General features: G+C 39.8%; 2 protein-coding genes across 2 annotated transcripts; one reads left to right on the forward strand and one right to left on the reverse strand.

Annotated features, from left to right (window-relative positions):
* The first annotated feature begins 2,542 nt into the window (after positions 1 to 2,542).
* On the forward strand, positions 2,543 to 7,242 carry LOC119987335 (RHOMBOID-like protein 2). The gene is made up of 5 exons (XM_038832214.1): positions 2,543 to 3,058; positions 5,256 to 5,419; positions 5,612 to 5,775; positions 6,132 to 6,382; positions 6,965 to 7,242. Exons 1-5 carry the CDS (start codon positions 2,760 to 2,762, stop codon positions 7,074 to 7,076), a joined length of 990 nt encoding a protein of 329 aa, XP_038688142.1. The 5' UTR covers positions 2,543 to 2,759; the 3' UTR covers positions 7,077 to 7,242.
* A 139-nt stretch (positions 7,243 to 7,381) lies between these two features.
* Positions 7,382 to 11,396, reverse strand: LOC119987334 (protein IQ-DOMAIN 14). Its single transcript, XM_038832213.1, has 4 exons — positions 10,831 to 11,396; positions 9,119 to 9,322; positions 8,429 to 8,506; positions 7,382 to 8,351 (listed from the first exon to the last, which is right to left on the reverse strand). Exons 1-4 carry the CDS (start codon positions 11,284 to 11,286, stop codon positions 7,614 to 7,616), a joined length of 1,476 nt encoding a protein of 491 aa, XP_038688141.1. The 5' UTR covers positions 11,287 to 11,396; the 3' UTR covers positions 7,382 to 7,613.
* Between the last annotated feature and the right edge of the window lie 7,166 nt (positions 11,397 to 18,562).

Raw genomic sequence — 18,562 nt, forward strand, 5'->3', positions numbered from 1 at the left:
CAATATTAGTTTGTAGTGTTTGAGGTGGATAATCTAACAAACCCACCAGTAATTTTGACAAGTTTTAATTTTTATCATTTTTAATGTAAATGTTTGGTCATATTCAACGGTTGAGATTAGAGGTCGATGTTGTATGTGAGATTGTTATATATATGTATGTTCGTCACCACTATATGTGATTTTTTATACATAAATTTTTGACAATTTATCAGTTTAATTGATTCATGACAAATGAAAAAAGTGGTTACTAAAATTGGTTTATTTGTTGGTGGAGAGGGTGGTTGTCAAGTAGCTGTTCTTTTGACCTAGTCATATTCAACTCTCTAACAAGAAGTAATTCCAACTTCTTCCTTGAATAAGTAAAGTATCATTTTTTTTAGAGGCTTGAAGTATAAAGGTGTTTTTTTAAAAAAGATTATAGGGAAGGGGATGGAGAGGCTCGAATTCGAAACCTCTATGAAATACCACACACATGAATGTCATCTAAATTACTCGGGAAAAAAAAAATGTTGTAAAAAGTCTCACATCTAAAGATGTGGGCACTCATGCCTTGTTTATAAGGTTAAGCCCACCTCTTACCACCAACAAGGCCTTTTCCTAGGCTTGAGTGGGTTGGACCTAGCCCACCCTACTTGGGCCTAAGGAGAAACAAAGTCGTGCGGGCCCGATATATCCACGGGAAGCGGACAACCTAAAGCGGACAATATTGTTGGTGTGTATGGGGGTGTGGATTTACAACATGGTATCGGAGCAATTCGTTCCTATTGGACATGACCTCTACTCCACTTGTTGGGTCTGGCATAAACCCAGCCCACAAGTGCGGGGGAGTGTAAAAAGTCTCACATCTAAAGATGTGGGCACTCATGCCTTGTTTATAAGGCTAAGCCCAGCTCTTACCACCAACAAGGCCTTTTCCTAGGCTTTAGTGGGTTGGGCCTAGCCCACCTGCTAGGGCCTAAGGAGAAACAAAGCCGTGCGAGCCCGATGTATCCACGGGAACCGGACAACCTAAAGCGGATAATATTGTTGGTGTGTATGGGGGTGTGGATTTACAACAAATGTACACATAGATATTGACCTTTGCCTCATATAATTACCTTTTCATAAATCATAAATAACAAAAGACTTCTTGAGATTCTCGTAAAAAAAGAGAAGGGTATCATTTTTTAGAAAAAAAAAGAGTAGATATATATAGTGATCATGTTGCATCATATAAAATATAATAATCACCTTTTCATAGTCTTGTCCCAATAAAGATTCCAAGAATTAATCAGATTCCTTTTTAAAGATAGAAAGAAAAGAAAACATTTGAAAGAACGATTTTCTGAAAGATAATTTATTTTGAAAAAAGTATGAATGCTTTTGAAAATGAATGTTGTGTTGGTGGTATGTTGCTTAATTTGTACTCGTAGCTCGTAGTCTTGTGTCGTGTACAAACCGCGTCGCCATGTCATGCTTCAATTTCAATTATGGTTTAGGTGGGATGAAACATTAAAAATCAAATCAATTTGCATATTCAAGGTTTTATATATTGATAAATGAAAAAAAAATAAAATATATATATATATAAGTGGTGACATTTTTTTTTGGCTTCTAGCTTAGTATGTTATTGTCATGGGCCTCATGGCGTCCTCGCAATTAGGGTAAAAAAAAAATTATTGTCAATGTTTGATTCAAATGATGGATGTGTTGATTGACTAAAATAACCCAATACCTTCTCAAATTCTCCAATGTAAACTTGGTTATTATTAATCAATGTATTTGTCGAACTAAACCACTTGAGTGATAGTTTAATTGGTGAATCTCTCTGGGGTAAATCATATGTACTTGGGAGGTCCTGAGTTTTATTCTCATTGAGAGCAATACACTTGCGCCCGCACGATAAGATTTGACTCAATTTACCCTTTCGCTAAGTGAAAAACTTCTGTTAGCACAGACTTGAGTAAATTTAAGTCAATATCTAATGTTCAAATGACAAACTTGTCTGGTGTTATTTTTGATTACTAATTAGACTTGGCCTTCAACCATCTGACAAGAAATGAGTTGATTGGGAACTTTTTTTCTTAAATGGGAACCAAGTTCGATTTTTTTTTATATTAATGTACCAAATAGACAAATGATAAAGATCTCAAAAGGTATCGTCCCAAAAATATAGTATCCGTGTGTGACAATCATTGATTGAGTGTGATTTTCAATGGAGTCTTTGTTATAATGTAACCACACCCAATGAATTAGTGTTATACACTACTGTGATGCTTTTAAGATGATAAATGCTGGGATGTGCGCAACTCCGGTTAAAATTTGTATGGAAGCGAATACAGATATCATATGGTTTATTTTGGGGAAAAAAAGAAAAATATTAATAAAGAACAGATAGGGGCTTTATTGTAAATTCACATTGCATGTGTCTTTTGGAGGTAATGTGTCTTTTGGAGGTAACTTTATCGGAACAAGTCACCGCGTGAATAAACAAACTGCAATTGGAAAACCAAAAACCCTGTTACGACAAGGAACAGTACTAACTACTAAATTCACTTCAACGGTTAAATCTACAACCTTAAAACAAACCGATCACACACAAAAGTCGTCTTTGCATTACCTGCCCTCGATTTCTTTCCCTTCCAAGCCACTTCTCTGTTTTTTTTTTTCAGTTATACGGTCTTTTTCATCCAATATAGACCAGAATCTCTTCAATCTCTAATCATTGTTAGAGGGAGAGGAGAAATCTGTAGCGAGAGAATTCATCAATTCAAGAATTGATGGCAAGCGGCGATCTTGAGAGAGGAGCGAAAAGAGGAGGCAGAGGAAGCAACTACAACGGTAATGGCGGATACCCAACTGGGAACTATTATGTGGAGACCCATGAGAAGCAATGGACATCGTGGCTTGTGCCAATGATTGTGGTGGCAAACGTTGCTGTATTAATTGTGGCTATGTATGTGAACAATTGCCCCAAGAACAATCTGGGTTTTGATGGTAATTGTGTGGCCAAGTTCCTTGGCAGGCTATCTTTCCAGCCTCTCAAGGAGAACCCTTTATTTGGTCCCTCTTCTTCCACGTGAGTTAACTTCTAATGTTTCTAACTCAAAATTTGATATGGGTTTTGTTTTGATTTTTTGTTTGAATTGGATTGAATTGATTTCCTATGTTAATTATGAGATGGTATATTGTGTGTTTCTCATGATTATTGAAGTTTTGACCTGTTGATTGTAGGAGAATTAGTACCTTTTGTTTTTTCCCTCTTGGTTGTTTTTCTTGTGAATGAACAGTGGATTATCGAGGTTTTAGCCTGTTAATTTTAGGAGAATTAGTACTTCTTGTTTTCCCTCTTGGTTGTTTTTATTGTGATAGTTGGTTTTTATACGATATTAGTTGTCATTAGCTATTAGGTGGTTATGAGACTGTACTTCTGTTTTGCTTTTGTTTTTTATTTTTCCATTTGATTTTATGATTTACAGCTGTTTATGTGGAATTGTGGAGCCTGATTGCCTTTTGTTGTCGTCTTCTTAATCCAGTTTTTTGTGGAAATATGTTTCACCTGGATGTGCATTCCTTTGTGATGTCATGATATTCACATTCCAAAAAACTCTAATGCTTTAGTTTGTGTGTAAATCTAAATTGGAATCAAACAAGTTTCTCTATTGTTTTGTTGAGATATCATGATTTGATTTGTCTCTTGGTTAACAAAAATCCTTGTGTCCATTGCAGTTTTGATTTCACTAAAATTCTTTTTGTTTCTGCCCCATTGTAATGACCACTTTTATAAATTCTTTGGATTCTCTTCATCCTCATTTTCTTAAGATCATGGAGATGTGAATCAAACCAGACTGAAATTTGCAAATGATCCAACCGTCTGGCAGGAATTGACATGAACGTTAAATTAACCTCCTGGCAATAACTAGTTAGATTATGACAGTATTATACCTCCAGGAAGATCAATCACATGAGTTCTTTGTGGGAGATGATTTATACATCTACGATTAGTTCATTTGAAGGCCACCATGAGAGGTATATTTTAGGTTGAGGCTATTAAAGGGCTCTCATTTAAGATTTTGAAACTTTGGGCATTGGTGATTTTCTTGAAAAAGCGTATAAAACTACAAATCCAGTGATTTCTTTCTCCATGTTGGAAAAAAATTCCTTTATGAATATAAACATCTTCGGAGGATAGGTTGGACTGCTGTGTTACAATGTCCCATGTCTCACCTCCTTCATTGCGGTTGGGGTGGGGAATTTGTGAATGTACATATAAGCCTTATGGGGGTGGGGGGTGTCTTGGGTTATGTTCGATAACTTGGATACTGAACTTAAAGTGTGGTCTTTTCATTACATCTATAAATGGAGAACAAAATTATTGACAGTGATTTGTTTTGCTATTCGCCAAAACATTTGGCTTTGAGAGAAATAAATATGTTTTTGAGAGTTTGAAAATTCTCAAATTTTAGTACTTTTGTGGTTGTGATTTCAATCTTCGAATTTTCTTGGCACTTTTGATTGATCTGGATGGATAATATTGTACTTGGGTGGCATCCCCTTCGCACCTTATACGATCTAAACAAAACAAAATCAAGGTTTTAGTAAAAGCTTTTACTTTTATTATTGTCGTATTTTTCTTTTTATTCAGAAAAAATTCGAAATTATATGAGCTCAAAATTTTAGCGCCTGTTAGTTTGTCACCCCATATCTGTGTTTTTAAACTAGTGGCCTGCATGTTTTTGGAAATTAGAAAGAGCATAGTCTGGTGGTTCAGATATGAATATCAAATGGGATGATTGCCCAGGTCATATCAACTTTTTTTTTCTTAATATACATGTGAACTACATTTGTGGATTCTTTGACTCTCTGTTCGGTGCAAAAAAAGACGATTCAGCAGGTGTTATAATTCTTTGTAGTGACTGATTGTTACTGATAGCTGTGTTTTTGCAATGAAAGAATCTAGAGGCACATATATCATCCCAAATTCCATATTACTGAGAAGCTGACCAAGTCATGGGGTAAATATCTTCTGAAAACAAAACAGCAGTCATATACACTTCAAATCTAGTTATGTTATCTATAACCACTTAAATTACTAAACAATTGTTTCACCTTTGTCGACAAATGTGTCGGTTGTCACCTATTCAGTTTAGTTGAATGTTTGAACGCCGAAAGCATGGTTGAGTTTGTGTCCTTTACCTTTCCACACACTTCCTACTCTCGCTTTTTATTTCGTAATAATGGCATTCTTATTGTTCTGTTCTACTCTAACTGTGCAGATTGGAAAAAATGGGAGCTTTGGAGTGGAACAAGGTTGCGCATGGTAATCAAGGATGGAGACTCATCACATGTATTTGGTTGCATGCGGGTGTTATCCATCTGCTTGCTAATATGTTGAGCTTGGTTTTTATTGGGATTCGCCTTGAACAACAGTTTGGTTTCGGTATGTTTGCCTTTTCTTCCTTTACATGGCTGAAACTGTAATCGGTGCATATGTCAAAATGATTATAGTTTTTTTGTGGAAGTCATGATGTACATGCCTACTCAACTGTTCTTGAAATGTGCTCTACCTAAGTTTTGTCGCCGGTCATGATTTTCATCCATCCTGATGTGTTTTTTGGAATACATCTTGCAGTACGAGTTGGGATAATCTACCTGTTATCGGGATTAGGTGGAAGCGTACTATCTGCTCTTTTCATTCAAAAGAATATCTCTGTTGGTGCCTCGGGTGCCTTGTTTGGACTTCTTGGAGCAATGTTATCAGAGCTTCTTACCAACTGGACCATCTATACTAATAAGGTGAATATCCGTTGTTTCTATTAAGATAAATATTACGTTTGTAAGTTTGCTTTAGGAAGAACTGAGGTACTTTCATAAGTAACCGTCAGACAAAAAACCAGTGGGGCGGAGACTAAAGCAATCTTTTTAATTAAAATCTCCCTCTCTCCCTCCCTCTCTCTTCTTTATCGTAAACAGGTTTACGGCTCCTTGATGAACAAATATATAAATTTTTACCTTTGTCATTGGAGACATGGTTTTTTAGATGAATTATACTATTCGCCTCAACGGTGAAAGAAATTCACATGCAGCTCTGTGCTGGTAGTATTCTTCTATGTCTTTTGCTGTTCTTAACTCCTCCTTTTTCTCTCTTCTAGGCGGCTGCGCTAATAACACTCATTATCATCATCGCTATCAACTTAGCTGTAGGAATTCTTCCTCATGTTGACAACTTCGCACACATTGGAGGATTCTTGTCGGGCTTTCTCTTGGGCTTCGTTTTTCTGCTGCGTCCTCAGTTTGGGTGGGCAGAAAGCCGCAATCTTCCTGCTAATGCTCGCATCAAATCCAAGTACACAGTTTATCAGTACGTGCTCTGGGTGGTTGCTGTGGTTCTACTAATTGTTGGGTAAGTGCAGATCCCCTCGTCCTAATTGAGCATTTGGGCATTTTGCTGAATAAAGTTATCCATGTTTAGTTTCTGTCACTCTTGAATTTGAAACACCATTGGTTTATTACCGCTCTGAGGGTGCCTAAACGTCCATCTACCCTTTAGAATGGAGCCATTACATTATTGATTAATTTGTTGAGAATTATGAGGTAACTGGTTAGGGAGGACCAGGTGGGAGGGAACGGAACATATGAAGGGAATAAAATGTCTTTTTCCAGTTGGAAGCAACATATTTGGGGGTCATGTCGGTAGGTGGGGATTTACAAGAGAGGTAGATGTGTAGAAAATTGTTGGGTTGTCATTCCTATGATCATTTCAGTTGTTGAATAAATTAGCTTTGGTAGATCAGTTTCATCCGTCTAATTATTGTGTTCTCGGTTATTCTAATCTTCCGGTCCCAAGTTGTGTGATATGTTGCTATCATATTTATTCCTTCTGTCCTCGCAAGTTTTTTTAAGGTACAAATTGATGAGCATATATATGGATTTGGTTGGGATGGGAAAAACTAAAATTCAAGATTACCTTCTTAAAACAATGCAGTTTCACAGTTGGGTTGGTGTTGCTGTTCAGAGGAGTGAACGGGAATGATCACTGTAGTTGGTGCCATTACCTGAGCTGCGTGCCCACCTCGAGATGGAAGTGCGGAAACTAATGAGAGAGAATTTCAGACATCCTTGTTTACTTTGTCTCAACCTTGGTTTAAAATTCTTTATACATATGGTTGTGTACATTTTATATACACACTTTATACATATGGTTGTGTACATGCATATTTTCTGACATTGGTATATATGTTTTGTGTCTACACTGGTAACCAATATCATTGTCTATGTCATTCTTGTTGGCGACTACCCTGGCATGTTTACCGTGCTTATGTCAGTGCGGAAAAAACCCCAAATCACGCCAGAGTATTATGTGTTAGAACTTGCAACCTTCCATGCTCGTGCTCGAAGAGATTCATTCAAACAGCTAATTTAACCACATCAAATCAACAATTTTTTGTTAAAGCAAAATCAAACCACTGAAAGATTTTACAGGCCTGATACCTCAGTTGACATAAATTCTTGTAACCTTGGAGCAGTTGACATGTATGAACACAAACACAAAGGTGAAACAGGCCTAATATCTCAAGTACATGGTTAGCAAGATTAGGTCAAACAGAAAGAAATGAAATCCTACAACATTCTCTCTAGTATTTGTATCCAACAGGCATTCCAAGCCTGTCCAGGCGGCCCGATCCAGGATATCCTTTACTAGCAAAATTTGCTTGCAGGGCAGAAGTCCTCTGGGCACTATACCTTAATTCACCAAAACCATGAATTGAGTACCTCTTAGTTGAGCTTGATCTCTCATATTGAGGTCTTTGTTTGGGAGCACTGAGGGATCTCACTTTGGCTTTCGAAGACTCTGTATAGGACATGTAGTTAGGATGGTCAGAGAACTCACTCAGGTAGCTAATAGAAGCATCACTTTTAGTTGGAGTAGTGAATGGGCTTCTAGAGCAACCACCTCTTGATGATGCAGTCAAGAACTGGGGGCTATTTTCAGCCGTGCAGAACTCGCCTTCGTCCACGTCATGGATGGGGAGTTTCATGGAGCTTACGGATTGAACTTCACAAGAAGATGAGCTTTGGACAGTTTGATGGGTTGTGGTGTCTTTCGAAGCAGTGAAGCTACGACTATATTGCTCCGAAGCTACAGCTAAGTGAGGAGAAGAATGGAAGAGGTTCTTGCGTTTCGACAAGTGGGATTTTAGATGATCAATTTCAAGGATCTTGTCACAATTCTCATCATCCACTGATTTGGATCTTGTTGAGGTCCTTCGTTGGTCACATAATCGTTCATCCGTCTGATCGGACCAGCTTGGAGCTGATTGTGGTTTGTCCTGATCAACAATGACCCTTCCAGTAGATTTTGACCCATTCTTCTGCAGATATGCCAATGTAAATTCATAATATATTACTCATGATTAGGGAGACGAGAAGAGAATGAGTAAAGGCATACCTTGAGCAGTGATGGCCGTTCACAATTGGTCCCTTTGGCTCGAAGGAGACGCTCAAATTTTTCAGGGGTTGGTGGACCCTGCGCCAACAGCCATAGCAGCATAATGAAGCAAGTAAACAATTGAATAATCGCAATTTTAATAGAGACCATTAATTAAAGAGTGAAATTATCTTAAATAAACTGCTGTTAAGCATTATAGGCACCTTCATATATTGTAATGGCAACTTTAAAGCATACATCAGCAAGAGGCGGAATTTTCAAACGGTCCTGGTTATAGATTTAAATCATGCGTAGTAAATTGAATTTCCATGTGCATACTGCATCCCATATATATATATATGCGAAGAAAAAGCAGTGTTGTTATAGTTTAAGCATTTCTTTGACCCCATAAAAATAACTAAGAAATGCCACTAATCCTGCCCGCACACGCAATGCTACAGGGCCTACATAATGTTTCAATCAGGACATTATACTGAGAATCTTTTCAAATATTTTCTACAATTTTTGTTTGACAATAACTTCATCTATATATAATAATAAACTAAAAGCATGGAGAAGAAAAAAAAAGGAAGAGCAAATAAGACTTGGATTAGATGGAGCTATACAGTAAAAGGAGCCCACAGATGTAAATTATGAAAGCTAACTTGAGAGAGAATTCAACTTTTGGAGAGAACTTTAAACAATTCTTACAGGTTGGTACAAATGAGACGACTTGCTACTTGAATGGGAGGACTCGACCACTGTCATGACTCGACCTGCTCTAGCTCGTGCCTGGGCTCGCATCAATGCCTGCATCCTATGCAGCCAATCAGCAGTTCGTTTCCTCTCAATGTGACCTCTTACTAACGCTTGAAGCCTGACCAATCCTTTTAACGCTCGCAATGCTTTCCTTGCCTTCAAAATTCAGGAAACTAAGTAAGCATCCATAGCATTCAAACCAATCCCCAATCAACGATGTACTTAACACACTAAGCAACAATTGGCATTGTTAATCATCAAAATTAATTGAAGCAGATTTCGCAACTAACGACTTACTTGACCAAAATAAAAGTGACCAAAAGTTGAATCACAACCCATTAGACAACTATATAACTATTCACACCCAATGCTGTATATACAACACAATCAGAATTCAAAGGCAACAGTAACCTTTAAGTTAAGTAATGATATTATATATATCAATTCTAGGTTCCAATGGAAGTCTGAACTGGGCATCAATAAGACAAAGACATCTCAATGGGGACTAGAGAGAAGCAACATTAAATAAATCACTCCCCATTCCCCAACCAACCCGCAACTTTATCTCCAAAAAGTCATGCATTTGCACTTAAGGAAGGAAACAAACCCCAGTAATCAGCTTTTAGCCCCTACACCCACCAAAAATTGTGATCCTGATCTTCCACAGAAAGCTAAAATATTACCAAAGGTGAAAATTTACAAAAAGAATCTACTTTCTTAATTATTATGGCCAACTATGCTTTAAAGTGGAAAACTAGTACGTCCAAGAACCAAATCAAGCTGCTGTCCCCAGTAGGTAAGATATCTACCTCTGCATACAAACAAATTATCTTTATTTAATAACATATCTTCTTCAACAGCCTCACCGACATTTAAAAGACCAAGTGGTATGTAATTACAATAACCACCTCACAGACGGGATAAAATAACAGCAACCATGACATGTGACATCTAATAATATACCTTTTTTTGTTAACCTGAGAAATCTCTAACCGAATGGACACTTTGAGACCCCTGGACTAGATCAAAACACCGGCCCGACTAGGCCAAAGCCATGTGAAGATATGTTTCTCATTGTAATAAAACATCAAGCACACATATGCCGAAGACAGTCGTTTGTCAATAGAGCCAACTCTTGTGAGTAAAATGTACTTAAAATGTACAAGAACTGATTTCTATACATTAATTGTTGAAAAAGCCATGGCAACGAAAAAGGAAATCAGGCCAACCAGGCAACCATGCTTTTGGGATTGAGAGTGCAATGCGCACCCCGATGTATAATAGTGACCTCTCCAATAGGAAACTCGACAGTAACTTCTCCATTTACTAGTGCAGACTACACGGCACTGTAAGTAATTGACAAAAAGTGAAAAACCTACAACTGAACAACTCAGATGATAAAACTGGTAAAATACGATAATGCCCTTAGAATCTTGCAGGAACAACAAATGTAGCAAATAAACAAGCACATAAAAGATCTAGGCAAGCTCGTGATGTGGAAGGTGAACCAGAGGCCAAATGTAGACGAAGGGACACGTGTCAACGGGGGAAGTAATGTTCAGAGTGCTAAAATGAGCCTGGTGTTAATCCAGTAAGAGCATTGAAACTCGAAACAGAGAATAATGGAATGAAGAGAAAAAAAAAATAGAGAACAAATTCCCTACCAAGTAGCCTCGAAAAACGGCTTGTATCTTAACGGCCGACGCTTCGAATCCTGTTGGGACCCCGAGATTCCCGCTAGCGTACGACATAAGGTGATTGTTAGTCGTGCACCGGCCACTGCTGGTAAGCCTAACTACTTCCGCCGCCGCATGTGCCGCGGCAACAGCAGCTTCCGCAACCGCGGCTGTCGCCTCCGCCACTGCGATCGCGTGGTTGTTCGCGTCGTCCTCCTCTTCATCCTTTTTCTCGTACTCCTGGATTGTCACAGCCTCTGGCGCGTACAGAGAACCTGTTTTGGCAGTTGCGTTGTTGTGGATGTGGTTTTCTCTTTCCCGGTATGATTTGACAAAGCTCCACCGACGCTTCTCTTTGGAACGGGCAGTGGTGGATTGTGAAGACGGCGTGTCGGACTTCTTCAGGCCCAAAATGGCCCGAAACCACCTGGTGGCTTTGCCCATTTTCCGGTTAGTGGCGCTGATAGACAGAAAATGGTTTTAGTGCTGCATTCTACACAGGAAAGAGAAAGAGGACTATGAAGTGTGAACAAGGCTTCGGTTTGGCAGTGAAGTACAAGAAGATTGTGCATATAAATACGGAAATCTATCTATACGGCCACGATTGCGAAAGCAATTACCATCGAATTTTATACTGGTGAAAGTGAAAAACAAATCGCCCTCTAGAGCGTGCATTTCACATGCATCGTTAATATGCTCTATTTAAGTGAGGACGTGTCAATTACAATCGAAAAGGACTACAATAAGAGTGACAAAAGTCCAAAAAAAACAAATTTGTCCCATTTAAATTAAATTAAGTTTCAACATAAATTATATATAAAAAATCTGAGTTCCAACACAACATTTTTATTCGGTTTGTTTTTATGAATACTAATTCGGATTAGATTATTATCCGGTTTATTTATCTAAATTTAAACCAATTCGAATATGTTCAATTGATTATGTCTGAAATTCAATCTGGATTACGATTCAGACATATAAATATTTCGTAAACACATGTTGTTATCTGACACGAAATTGATTTTTTTATCACCCCTAATAAAAACATGTGTTTTGTATATTTTTATTAGGGGAAGTATCACAGAAGCTCATATACTTTACAAAACAGATCGATCGAGCCCTTTTTACACTTTTTCGGGTCATTCAAGCCTTCGTACTTTAAAAAATGGGCTAAACATACCCTTCACGTTAACTTCCATTATAACAGAGCTGAATTGGCTATTGAAAACCTTACCTAAATTTTCTACTCTTTTTTTTTTATCACTAATGACAAGTCATATATTTTTCACATATTACAAGTCATATATATTTTCTTAAACTAATAGCCATATAATTATTTTTTGTCAAATCATACAAGGGCTAATGGAGCCCATTCTTACAAGTAGAGGAGCTTTAATGACTAAAAAAAATAAGATGATTCAATCGATCCGTTTTACAAGGTACACAACTTGTGTGATACTTCTCCAAAAAGATAACGAAGTTTGTGTAAAATTGTAGAAGCTTTTTTGTCAAAGCACGTCTTTTTCACTACCTACTGATTACTGAACGAAGCAGCTGAGAAGTCCATCGGAGCAGATGCAAACCCCCGGAATCAAAGTAACTGAACAAATCAGTTGTTGTAACTAAATCTCAGAAAATAAGACGTTGGTTTGACAACATAATTACCTTATTGACCGTAAAATATCATGAGAAAACGACGTCGTCATACCTCATAGGGAGTTGAAGTATCTGCTTTACAATTTGGGTCCCAGACCCAATTCCCGGAATTGGATTAGGGGATTGGTTACAAGAATAACTGTTTCATTATGTCTTATTAATCATATAATTAATTTTATAGTAAGCCAAGTTTATTAAGAGCTAGTACTTTTTAGGTCTTTTGAACGTCTGAAAGGCAATCACTAGTCACATGCAGTGGCAGTCCAAGACTTGAGCTATTTGTGCAGCACGGAACTGAAAAAGATTGCAGACGTAGCCGCTCTCTGCATACTGAAAACATATCCAAAGGGTATCATCAGGTCGTCCAGAAATCTCGAGTGATTTTGATGGGATTGATCGTAGCAGGTATAGCCTGCAATGCCGTGTTCCAAACAAAGAATCTGTACAAAGGGATCATTGAGCATGGAACTCGTTAGTCAAACATTTGTCAAAAAAGCTGGTCGGTGTTTTGTATTATCTGATGGCAGTTCGTTTTTACACGTGGCATAAATATGTCTTCGATGGCCTGGCCCGGAGCGGAGCACATGGATTTGACGAGTAGTAGGAGACTTGGTCAACTAAGGCAAGTTCTTTGACCAATTGGCCAGTTCAGGTACATAATTCCAACGCTCGTGGATCACAAAGTTGACATTCGGGTCAATGTTTGGTTTAATGTGAGGGATACAGGGGTCCCACAGGAAACTGGATGCTGACCCGTGTATGAGATAGGAATGAAAACTTCAATATTGTGATGCCCCATACGGCTTCAATCGTACGGTCAAAGCCCTTTTTTTGGTGGGGGGGGGGGGGAGGGGGGGGTGACGTTTTAGTTCGCTGTTTTATATAGGATCTCCTATTGACTATTGAGATTTGAGACAGAAATTTATTGAGACAAAGATGATGGGGTATACCAGAAAATTTTTCAAGTTTGAGCTTGATAAGCTCTCCATGGAGAAAATTATCAAAGGCCCAACTGCGCTGATAAAGCTCATCAAACTTGTTTTTATGGGTAGGGGCACCCTTTAAGGCTTTCTTTGGGCTTTGTTTGCTACTGTATGGTGCTTATATCATTGTTGGGCATGGGCCTGTTTTTGGGCGAAGAACTTTTTGCACAGCTCTTAGTGCTTATTGCTTAGTTTCGATGGAAACGAGCTTCATCGCATGGGCAGGGGTCCTAATAAAGGATCCAACTGCTGCGGTTGTTGGCTTTTGAACCATACAAGACGGTCTCTTCTATTATTTTGTATAGGATGGAGATTTCTTTGTGATTTCTATGGGATTTGTTTTCCCATTGAGATGGAGTCATTGTTTTCTTTTGCTTGTAATTTTCATTGGTTTTGGGTATTTAAGACTTACTTTGTATATATTTCTCTTTATTTGATGCAATATTCACTTAAAAAAAATTAGGATTTAGAGTTCAGGTTTTATGTTTGGGGGTTAAGATTTGAGGTTTAGGATTTAGGATTCTGTAGAGTTTAGGTTTTACGGTTTAGAATTTATGATTTAGAGTTTAAAATTTAGGATTGCAAGTCTAGGTTATAGTGTTTGGGGTTTATAATTTAAGATTTGGGTTGAGGGTTTAGCATTATTTAGTGGTACTTGTTTCTTCATGGTTCTTGTATGACTGGTCTGCCACCGTGTGAGTTGTGGCAATAGAAGTGTAGAACAGTGGGATCAAATAAGCTTTCTGCCAAAAAGCACTCTGTTCTATATGCATCCAGTTCTATAGCATACGTTAGGAATATATTCACCATTCCTAGCTTATGGATCAAATAAGCTTTCTGCCAAAAAGCACTTTGTTCTATATGCATCCAGTTCTATAGCATAAGTTAGGAATATATTCACCATTCCTAACTTATGCTATATTTAAGCAAAAAACTAAATGCCAAAAGAAAAAAAAAACTGTATATCCAGCTGTTTAGATACATATGCAATGCAACCTCTGTAGTGATACAGCAGAAATTTATCCGAAAATTGGCCAAGATGCAATGCGATGAAATCTGTCCACCTTCACTCCATGAAGATGATGCCAATTGACAATGGCAGAAAGAGGTTAATGTAAGAACTGATTTAGCTTAAGAGATCGGGAAGCTAATGACCGTGGAGCAAATTGAGCAGCTGATGATGGGAAATTTGCAACTTTGGTTGCCGGAAATGTTCTAAGATTTGCCATCACCAAGCTTCATGGTAGATAGCTTTCTTAGCCTCCTGTCATGGTTCAGCGTCGCATTGACACTCTCAACCACCAAAATGATCTACCAAGGAAGTCGGTGAACATTAGGAAGTAATGAGGGAATGTATTTGGCAGGTCTATTAGCTAGATCAATAGCTGCCAAGACTGGTGCAAGTGGTGCAGGGCAAGAGGTAGTTCCAGGCCCAACAGTTGGGGCCACTGAAGTATAATGTTTAAGGGCCCAAGTTTAAGCCCTGTCCCTTGTCTCATCTTAGTTTGCCTTAAAGGGTGGAAGCTAAGAAAGAGGGGACACTTTTGGTTGATGAAGACAACTTTCTTTATGTCTTTTTTTCCTCTGGGTACTGTTCGCGCTGAAACTAGCTATAGTCCAAAATTCAGGAGTGTGATCCTCCCTCCTCTGGAAGTGATTTCCAGAAACTGGTTATTGTTCTTATAATATTGTGTTCTAGTCAGTAAAATATCCTCTGGTTCCTGTATAACCTAGAGTTGTTAGTCCCTCCTCCTCAGTGTTTGCTTCAATTTGGTATCGGAGCATAGCGTGTGTCTGCTATGAGTACTACACGCGGCGGTCGACAATATGGGGCCCCAGAATCCCGCTTGGAGTAACTCATGGAATCGATGGTCCAACGTCTGGATTTAATGTCGGACAAACTGGACACACTCTGGGAGCATGTTTTTCCAGCGGATCTCAATGGTCCTGAGGGAGTTGCCCCAGATCCCACTCTACCGGAGGGTGCCAATGTTCTTCCTGAGACAAGTACTACCCCATATCAAGGGAGCAGAGCCTCTAGTCCAGCAGGCTTGGCAGATCCAGAAGATCCTCTGGCTGTCAATACACCCCCTCCCCCACCTCCACCTCCACCTCCACCTCCACCGTTTGCCCCTGCCAATATGGGTCCCACCAACCACCTTCCTCGACCCCCACCACCACACTTTCATTCCCAGTTTCCGCGACCCCCCATAACCGCTCCATGCTATCCTGAACCACCTCCCATACAGTCGTACCCACCCCCTCTCCAACCCTACCCACCGCCCTTACAACAGTATCCACCTCCCCTCCAATATCGCCTCCCCTACCGGCACCCTTAAACCCCTCCACATCATATTTATCCCCAACCTCCAACTCACCTTCAACCAGAGTACCCTCGGGATACTTCCATCCCTTCCTAAGGAGGTGTTTTCAACCCTGTTTACCAAGGCAGGGATCATGTTGATTCCGTCAGTTTCCCTAAAAATTACGACCCTCACGCTGATGTGTCTCGTCGGGTAAAACTAGAGGTGGCCGACTTCTCCGACAATGTCGAGCCCAATGAATTTACAGACTGGTTGACTACTGTTGAGGAGTATCTCCAATGGTATCATGTTCCGAAGTGGGCTAAGGTCCAGCTGGTGAAAGCAAAATTGAAGGGGGCGGCCAAAGTCTGGTGGATGAATGTCCAAGAGCAGCTTTACCAAAATCAACAACCTCCTATCACCAATTGGGAGGTTATGAAGGGCCGTTTGAGCAAGAAATATTTACTTAAGAATTACAGGGCATTAAAATTCCGTGCTTTGCTTAACCTATGACAAGACCGTTCCACTGTGGACGAGTATGCGCACCAGTTTCATGATCTCAGTGTGCGTAGTGGTGTTACCGAAGATGAAGAGCAAACGTTAACTCGTTTCATTAACGGCCTCAATGATGAGATCAAGCGTCATATGCTGTCCATGCAATTGTCCATCAACACTTTGGAAGAGACCCACCAGATTGCGAAGGAGATAGAGACCCAACTGAAGTCTTCTTCATACAAATCACATTTCAACGTGCTGGATTCTAGGCCTGGTGATGTTCGAAACATGCGGAGTAGGCCAGAAAATCCTGCCACTGGTCCATTACGCACCTCCGCCTCGGGTAAACCCATTGAGAAGGTAATGGATTCTTCGGGTCCCCGGTGCTATAAATGTAATGGTCGGGGGCATTATGCTGTGTTGTGTCCAACTAAGAACCAAAAGGTGGCATTAGTGTGCGAAAGTGATTTGCTCCGTCTGCCTCCTGAGGAAGTGGAGGAACCAGACCCATTAGTGCTTGAACAAACTGAAGAAGAATAGGAGCTAGAGGCATCTACTCTTCCTAGTTGTGTCATTCGGGGAATTCTCACGAGTACAATGCAGGAGGACAGTGACACTAGTTGGTTGCGAACTAATATTTTCCATACTCGAGTGGAGTTTGCCAAGGGGGCAATTAATGTGATCATTGACAATGGAAGTGGCATGAATGTGGTTGATGAAGGCCTTGTGAAGAGAATGAAGTTAGCTATGATTGCTCATCCACGACCATACCGCGTTAGTTGGGTGAATGACACCCCCATACCCGTTAAATTCCAATGTGTGATTAACTTTTCGTTGGGCAAGTTTAAAGATGAGGTTCAGTGTGATGTTCTCCCTATGACAGCATGCCAACTTCTCCTGGGCCGGCCATGGCTGTATGATCGTGATGTAACATATCATGGGAGGGCTAATACCTATACTTTCTTAGACAGCGGTAAGAAGATTGTTCTACGTCCGATGAAGCCACTGAGCTCCACGACCCAGCTGTCAGTTCAACCTCAACTCTTGACTTTACCCCAATTTGAGGAAGCTTGTAATGAGTCCCAACTGTGTTTATTAATAGTGGGTCATGGGGCCAATACCCAAACTTCTGTTGAAACGATTCCTAATGCCGACTTGGTCAAGCTTCTACAAGAATTTGAGTCCTTGATGCCGGACGATCTCCCAAATAATTTACCCCCCATGCGAACCATTCAACATGCCATTGATCTTGTGCCTGGGTCCAGCTTGCCAAACCTGCCTGCTTACAGAATGAGCCCCAAAGAACATGCTGAGCTACGGAGGCAAGTAGAGGAACTTTTGTGTAAAGGTTTCATTCGAGAAAGCAGTAGCCCTTGCGCTGTCCTAGCTCTTCTTACACCCAAGAAAGACGGGACTTGGAGAATGTGTGTGGATAGTCGGGCTATCAACAAACTCACTATCAAGTATCGATTCGCAATTCCGCGGCTTGATGACCTCATTGATCAGCTCTGCGGAGCAAAGATTTTTTCGAATATTGACCTCAAAAAGGGGTACCATCAAGTGCGAATTCGACCCAGCGATGAATGGAAGATCGCGTTCAAAATCCGTGATGGACTCTATGAGTGGCTTGTGATGCCATTCGGGTTATCCGACGCTCCTAGCACTTTCATGAGGCTAATGAACCACACATTCCGGGCATATATAGGAAAATTTATCGTCATTTATTTTGATGATATACTTGTTTTTAGTAAGACTACTGCTGATCACCTTTTGCATCTGCGGCTTGTGTTCCAAATTTTGCAGGATCAGGCATTGTTTGTCAATCGCAAGAAATGCTTTTTCCTCCAACAGCGTGTGTCATTCTTGGGTTACATTATTTCTAACCATGGGGTTGAGGCGGATCCAGATAAAACTCGTGCCATTCTTGAGTGGCCTATTCCAGCGAGTATTTCTGATGTTCGGAGTTTCCATGGTTTAATTACTTTCTATCGTCGATTCATAAGGGGATTCAGCTCTCTTGTGGCACCATTAACTGAATGTCTCAAGTCTGACACTTTTCAATGGACCGAAGTCGCCAATGAAGCCTTCAGTGTTATTAAGAAATTGATGACCCAAACACCCATTCTTCAGGTCCCTGACTTTGATCAAGTTTTTGAAGTGTCTTGCGATGCCTCACACATCGGTATTGGGGGAGTGCTTAGCCAAGGTGGGCACCCGATTGCTTTCTTTAGTGAGAAGCTCAACGAGTGTCGCCGGCGCTATTCTACATATGATGTTGAGTTA

Source organism: Tripterygium wilfordii, chromosome 20 (genome assembly GCF_013401445.1).
Source record: "Tripterygium wilfordii isolate XIE 37 chromosome 20, ASM1340144v1, whole genome shotgun sequence".
Taxonomy (NCBI): Eukaryota; Viridiplantae; Streptophyta; class Magnoliopsida; order Celastrales; family Celastraceae; genus Tripterygium; species Tripterygium wilfordii.